This window comes from Lissotriton helveticus, unplaced genomic scaffold (genome assembly GCF_964261635.1).
Source record: "Lissotriton helveticus unplaced genomic scaffold, aLisHel1.1 SCAFFOLD_559, whole genome shotgun sequence".
Taxonomy (NCBI): domain Eukaryota; kingdom Metazoa; phylum Chordata; class Amphibia; order Caudata; family Salamandridae; genus Lissotriton; species Lissotriton helveticus.
In genome coordinates, this window is record NW_027612017.1 from 468,585 (window position 1) to 475,649 (window position 7,065).

The window sequence follows — 7,065 nt, forward strand, 5'->3', positions numbered from 1 at the left end:
GTCAGGTACTCCAGCACTGCAGCCAGATAGACGGGGGCACCGGCGCCCACCCTCTCGGCGTAGCTTCCCTTCCTGAGCAGCCTGTGCACACGGCCCACGGGGAACTGGAGCCCGGCTCTGGAAGAGCGTGTCTTGGCCTTGGCGCGGGCCTTTCCTCCTTGCTTTCCGCGTCCAGACATGGCGATCGATCTAGGGTCTCAGTCACACAACAGAGAGAATGGTACTGCGCCTTCTGCTGGACTCCGGTAATATAAAGACTTCGGGAGCGTCTGATTGGTTGACAGCTAGGCGCCGATAGTACTTTTCAATGGAGGGAGGCGGGCTTCTGTTTAACCAATCAGTGTCCCAGAACCGCATTACAATAGGAAGTGGGGGCCCTGCCAATGAGAAAGGAGAAACGGGAAGAAGCTGCTTTGCACGCCCAGCCTATAAATACAAGTGCCGGACGCCCAGGCATCATTTCTCTCGGCTCCACAGCAAGCAGCGAAAGAGCGTCGACCATGCCTGAACCAGCCAAGTCCGCGCCGGCACCCAAGAAGGGCTCCAAGAAAGCGCTCTCCAAGCCGCCCAAGAAGGACGGGAAGAAGCGCAAGAGGAGCAGGAAGGAAAGCTATGCCATCTACATTTACAAAGTGATGAAGCAGGTGCACCCGGATACCGGCATTTCCTCCAAGGCCATGGGCATCATGAACTCCTTCGTGAACGACATCTTCGAGCGCATCGCTGCAGAGGCTTCCAAACTGGCTCACTACAACTCGCGGCGCACCATCACCTCCCGGGAGATCCAGACCGCAGTCCGCCTTCTGCTCCCCGGAGAGCTGGCCAAGCACGCCGTGTCGGAGGGCACCAAGGCCGTCACCAAGTACACCAGCGCCAAGTAAGGCTTCCAGGCGCACCCCAACGAACACAACGGCTCTTTTAAGGGCCAACCACTTCCTCCCCTAAGAGCTAACGTGCTTCTATTATGACCGGAGAAATGTGTTTTGGAATATGTGTTTTTTAAGGGTAATGTTAAGTGCAGAAAGGCCCGCTCTCACGGGGCTTGCTGCAGACCGAGGGCCGACAGCAGGCAACCCGTTCCGCCTCTTTAAATTAACATGTCTATATGAATGGGACCAAGTGTCACATGAGCACTGTAACGATGAGGTTCAATAAACCCACTGGGGAATTCACACATCTGCCCCCCCCCCCCCCCCCGGGCTTATGGTTTTCCATGTTGGGGGCGAACAGTGTCTCTGTGAGCGGGTTTAACGTTGTGTTTGTACTTTTAAGACCCTGGGGAACGGCGTTAGTTCACCCCGGGGCAAACGTTCCCGAAATCAGACACACGAACCCGATGTACCGGGGACACAGATGCCCCTTAAGCGGTGGCTTGTGACCAGCGGATCCCTGCACAACCCCCTATAAAAAGGCTTTTTATTATTAGATGGACACATTGAACAGGCGTTTATGCACTGTGAACACAGAGTGCTCTGGTTAACCCAGAGCCGGTATAAGTTGCCCAGTGACCGTGGTACTCACAGCACACCCTCCCTAACCTGTAAAACACATGCCATGACAGATAAGAGAAGCTCGTAGGTGACAGGGTGGTGGCCCTTAAAAGAGCCGTTGTGGTGGTGGTTGTTCGGGTCGGTCCGTCTCCTTAGGCCCTCTCGCCTCGGATGCGACGGGCCAGCTGGATGTCCTTGGGCATGATGGTCACCCTCTTGGCGTGGATGGCGCACAGGTTGGTGTCCTCGAAGAGCCCGACCAGGTAGGCCTCGCTGGCCTCCTGCAGGGCCATGACGGCGGAGCTCTGGAAGCGCAGGTCGGTCTTGAAGTCCTGGGCGATCTCCCTCACCAAGCGCTGGAAGGGGAAACATCATTTTCAACGAAAGCTTTTCTACGCGTGACGTTTACTACGAGGCACTTACCTCGCAAACGTCTTTTCCACGCGTATGCCTTCAACGACAGTCTTTGCCACGCATATACGTACTGGCTAGGGGGATTGGTGGGTTGGCGGGGGTCGGCTGGGGGAGGGGCTGGGGGGGGCCTGGGGGGGTCTCCCCCCCAGAAAAAAAAAAAGGAACGGGGCTGGGGGGGCCTGGGGGGGTCTCCCCCCCAGAAAAAAAAAAAAGGAACGGGTTAATTAAATTTAAAAAAACGCACTTCAGTACCAACGAGGATGCCACACACGGCGTCAGAGTGTCAGTTTACTGCCCTGAGCTCGGCTCCCTTTCCCAGTGCTTACGATAATTAGACAAAGAAAAACCTAAATTAATTGAGCAGGCGTCGACGGCTTCCTCCAGAGCGGGTTAATTACATTTAAAAAAAAAAACGCACTTCAGTAGCACTGAGGTAAAAGGAAAGTGCCTCCCCCAAAGACGTGCCGTTACGGCAGTCCTTTTTTAATTTTGGCAGACGTGTTTTCACGCTTGTTTCGATGGTGGATGGAAGGTACGGGCTGCTGGTGAAAGACAGGAAGGTGTCAGGTAAGAAAATAATCTTTAGCATTTGTGTTTGTGTTTAGGACGTAAAAATGCGTGGTATGATCCTTCGTTGCAAATTCCAGCGTGGTAAAGCCACTTGCGAACTAAAATTCGCGTGGTATTGCCATGCGTGGAACTTGTATTCGTGGTAACATCATATATTCCGCTGGAAGGGCAGCTTGCGGATGAGGAGCTCGGTGGACTTCTGGTAGCGGCGGATCTCGCGGAGAGCCACGGTGCCTGGCCGGTAGCGGTGAGGCTTCTTGACTCCTCCGGTGGCAGGCGCGCTCTTGCGGGCTGCCTTGGTGGCCAGCTGCTTGCGGGGCGCTTTGCCGCCGGTGGACTTGCGGGCTGTCTGCTTGGTGCGGGCCATGGCGGGAGCGGTCTCTCTCAGCGAAGGCAGAGAAGAATGGCGTCTACCAGGGAAAGAGCCCTATTTATGCCCTCACAGACGGAGGGCTGCTCTGGTTGGCTGAGGAGACCGCCCCACGTTCGAAAATAGCCCGCGGTGTGCAACGATTGGATACTGAACTGGAGGCTGCAGCCTAGCTGTCCAATGAGCTGTGGATAAAAGAGACCCCCCCCTTGGATGATGGCGCCGGAGCCCGCGCCTCGGTCAGCCTTTGTCTCCGTCCGTCCATCCACTTGTAGTCACGAGGACGACTCGACCCCGGTCAACCGGGAGAGGAGCCCGAGATGTCATAAGCACACTGCCCTTGGTCACTCTGGAACACGCCCCCGTTACCTGCGCTCGATTGAAAGTTCACAATCGTCTGCTTTATGCAGGCGCTATATCGAGTCTGCCCGGATACAGTGAAAGCACCAACACAAACACGTTTATAATAAACTGAGGTCTTATAACTCCCAGACCCGCTTTTTACCCTCACCCTGGAGCACGCAGTTACCTGCGCTCCAATTAAAGTTCACAATCATCTGCTTTATGCAGACACTATTTAGAGTCTGCCCGGGTACAGTGAAAGCACAGAGACACACACGTTATTGCACATGTATTATAAACGGAGGCCTTATAACTCCCGGACCCCCTTATTTTCTATGTAATAACGATTTCAATCCACGCAGCACCGAAAGAGCCGTTTATATGGCCAAGATCACACGCGGCACTCGCGTGTGGAAAAGTGCGCTATGGATGTATGGTGCGGTTTATTTTTGAGAAGTGGGGCCATTGGGTGGGTGCAAAGGTGGGGAGGAACACGCTCTCTTCTAGATAGGGTGGTGGCCCTTAAAAGAGCCGTTGTGTTTGCAGTGTCTCGGTGCCAGCCCTTACTTCTTCTTGGGCGCTGCCTTTTTGGGCTTCGCTGCTTTGGGCTTGGCTGCCTTGGGTTTGACTACCTTGGCAGGGCTTTTCTTGGCTACTTTGGGCTTCGCCGCCTTGGCTTTCGCTGGGCTCTTGGCAGCCTTCTTGGCAGGGGCAGCCTTGGGCTTCTTGGGGCTCTTGGCTGCTGCTGGCTTCTTGACCTTCTTCGGGCTCTTCTTGACCCCCGCGGGAGCCTTTTTGGGCTTCGCGGCGGCAGGGGCAGCTTTCTTGGCCGCTGGCTTCTTGGTCTTGGCAGCTGTCTTCTTGGCTGCCTTCTTGCCCTCCAGCTGCTTCTTGTTCACTTTGAAGGACCCGGAGGCCCCGGTGCCCTTCAGCTGGGCTAGGGCGCCTTTACTGACCAGGCTCTTCAGGGAGACCTTAACGCGGCCCTTGTTCTTGTCCGCATCGTAGCCGGCGGCGGTCAGCGCCTTCTTCAGAGCCACCAGGGAGACTCCCTTCCTCTCGGCCGAGGCGGTCACACACTTCAAAATCAGGTCGGACACGCTGGGACCGGAAGGCTTCTTGGCCTTGGAGGCCCCCGCTGCTTTCTTCTGCTTCTTCTTGGGGGCGACCTCAGCGGGAGGAGCCGCGGCGGCTGGAGCGGTTTCTGCCATTGCAATACGAGTCTCGGCGCTGTCACAGAACAGAAATGTACCTCCCAACCCGAGCCCCGTGCATATATAGGGAGGAGCCAGCCCCTGATTGGTTCCGAGGAGTGAGGGCTGTGTGCGAGGCGCACTCGGCTCTCTGCTCCGAGCTGACTTTTGTGTTTCCTACTATCGGATTATCTAAGTTTTTAAACACAATCCGTTAAACACACGCTCCCATACACACATGAAAAGAAGCCCAACTTCAACCCCTTCCCGTGCCCTCCCCCGTTTCAGCCGACCCCGTCCTCAGAGGCTTGTAATCCGCCGTGAATCTCTGCCCTCCCCCGATGGCTGACGCCCCCGTGCCTTGAATCCCGGGCCCCGGGCCCCTTTCCCCCGGTCCACCCTCGCGCTCTGAGGCCGGGAGCGGCGGCCCGCGGGCGGGAGGGGCCTCCTGCAGGGAGCGGGCCCTGTGGCGTCACAATGGGGCTCAGGGGGACGCGGGGAGCGCGTTCTGGAACGGGCCGAAGTAACACAGGGCTCCGCCGGCCGAGCGGGGAAGCGAAGACAACAACAGGGGGCCCCGGCCCGGGGGTCAGGGGGGCCCTCGCCGCGCGCCTGCACCCTCGGCTGTGGCACCCACGACTCGGGGGCAGCCGGGGGATTTTTACAAGCAGCGGGGCACGGGCCGGGCTCAAGACTCACGGGCATCACAAGGCGGCTGCGCGCTGGTAGCTTCACATGCAGCCAGAGGGCATTCACTGCCAAGCGCCGAGCTGGAGGAGACGGGGGCACACTAAACATAATAAACACACAGTGACACAATAGAGGCAGGCGGCCGAGTTAGACCTACATTGGCACCCAGCGTGAGAGCAGAAGGTGTGAAGGCACCTGAAATGGTGACCCCAGTACCTGCATGGAGGCACTCTGCTGAGCTGATGTTCACAGCTGGAGTTAGGTTTACATCTCAGGTGACATCTTTGGACGGGAACCGACCTTAACAACGCGGTCAAAACACCGCAGTACATTTCGATCGCTGCATTTACAACGCAAGTCTTTTCCACGACTTGCACGGGAGGGCGCACTAGACTATGGAATAGTGCGATTTACTATTCCAACACCTTCCCTACCTTACTTAGGCTGGAGTTCGAATAGTAAATCATACTATTCCTAAGTCTAGAGCGCCCTCCCGTGCAAGTCGTGGAGAGCGCCTAAAACAGCAATGTAATGTACCGCAATCTAATTGTTACATCATACATCCCACAGTACAGAGTGAGGCCTGTGACTATCAATGTTGTATTGAGCCCGATTGCTGGGGTGGGGACCACTCCTGAATCAAATGGCATGTCAAGAGTGCGACCTGCGCCGACAAATCAGATTCTGCGCCTGGCAGCCTGATTGAGGTCTACTGCTAATTACAGGTTTTCGCCTTATATGTAGGTAGAGGGAAACACAAATAAAACACTTCTCATAGTCCAAGACGTACATGAACACCATTCACAGTTTCAGATCTTAGCCTTCAGGTACCCTGGCCCATCCCTAGCTTCCAGGAACCTGTTTTAGTAATATATCTGATACTATGAGGTTTCCAGAATAAAGGGGACAACGTCAGCCCTTCTTCCCAGAGATATAGAGCTCCGCACAGGAAAATATTTCACGTCTTTCCCTGGGGTGGCGGTGTAAGAATAAAATACTTCACACGGCCCAAAACAGCACAAAATAACCCAGTCACCATATCAGAATAGAGCCTTCAGGGCTCTGGGGCATTTCTAGCCACCAGGGACCTGCTTTAGTGATATTTGTGACATTATGAGGTTTTCAGATTCAAGGGCACTAAGTCACTCTTTCTACCCAGGGATTTGGAGCTCCAGGCAGGGTAAGATTCAAGATTTCCCTCACGAGTGGAGGTGAAGAAATGAAAACACTTCACCTAGCCTAAAAGGTACATACACCCATTTGAAAGATCAGGCCTTGGCCTGCAGAGACATGGGCACATTTCTATCCACCAAACACATGTTTTAGTGATAAATGTGAAATTATGATGTGCTCAGCTGCAAGGGGACAATGGCACTCCGTCTACCCAGAACTACGGAGCTCTGCATAGGGTAAGATTTCAGCCTTGCCGCCTTGGATTTGAGGGAAGTGTTTTACTTCTCCGCCTCCTTCCAAGGGGAAAACCTGCGATCTCCCCCTGTGCATACTTCCATAGCCCTGGGTAGAAGGAGCAACTGTATCCCTTTGAAGATTAACACCTCCAAATGTTACATGTATCCCAAAAAATGGTGCCTGGAGGTTGGAAATAGGCCAAAGGCATTACAGGCCTTTCCCGACACTGCGAAGGGGAGAAATAGACCTTATTGGGCATGTGAAATGTTTTGCTTTAACACCTCCAGCCAGGGGGATACCCTGAATTCTTACCCTGCACTGAGCTCCATAACCCTGGGTTGAAGATGTGACTCCTTCCCCTTGAAGCTTAACACCACCAAATGTCACAGGTATCAGTAACATTGGTGCCTGGAGGCTGGAAGCAGGCCCAAGGCCTTGCAGGCCTTCCCTGATACCGTGAAGGTGTGAAATAGACATTCTTGGGCATGTGGAGTGTTTGGCTTTAACACCTCAAGCCAGGGGGATAACCTGAAATCTTACCCTGCGCTGAGCTCCATAACCCTGGGTAGAAGGTGGGACTTCTTCC

The 7,065-nt window shown here is 54.8% G+C and overlaps 3 protein-coding genes across 3 annotated transcripts; 1 reads left to right on the top strand and 2 right to left on the bottom strand.

The window, feature by feature from the left end:
- The first annotated feature begins 400 nt into the window (after window positions 1-400).
- On the top strand, window positions 401-932 carry LOC144807511 (histone H2B 1.2-like). Its single transcript, XM_078673146.1, has one exon. The coding sequence runs from the start codon at window positions 501-503 to the stop codon at window positions 879-881; it is 381 nt and encodes a 126-aa protein (XP_078529272.1). The 5' UTR covers window positions 401-500; the 3' UTR covers window positions 882-932.
- A 269-nt stretch (window positions 933-1,201) lies between these two features.
- LOC144807517 (histone H3) lies at window positions 1,202-3,096 on the bottom strand. The gene is made up of 2 exons (XM_078673151.1): window positions 2,646-3,096; window positions 1,202-1,857 (listed from the first exon to the last, which is right to left on the bottom strand). Exons 1-2 carry the CDS (start codon window positions 2,839-2,841, stop codon window positions 1,643-1,645), a joined length of 411 nt encoding a protein of 136 aa, XP_078529277.1. The 5' UTR covers window positions 2,842-3,096; the 3' UTR covers window positions 1,202-1,642.
- Window positions 3,097-3,749: 653 nt separating this feature from the next.
- On the bottom strand, window positions 3,750-4,459 carry LOC144807560 (histone H1.01-like). The gene has a single exon (XM_078673200.1). The coding sequence runs from the start codon at window positions 4,395-4,397 to the stop codon at window positions 3,750-3,752; it is 648 nt and encodes a 215-aa protein (XP_078529326.1). The 5' UTR covers window positions 4,398-4,459.
- Window positions 4,460-7,065: the final 2,606 nt, after the last annotated feature.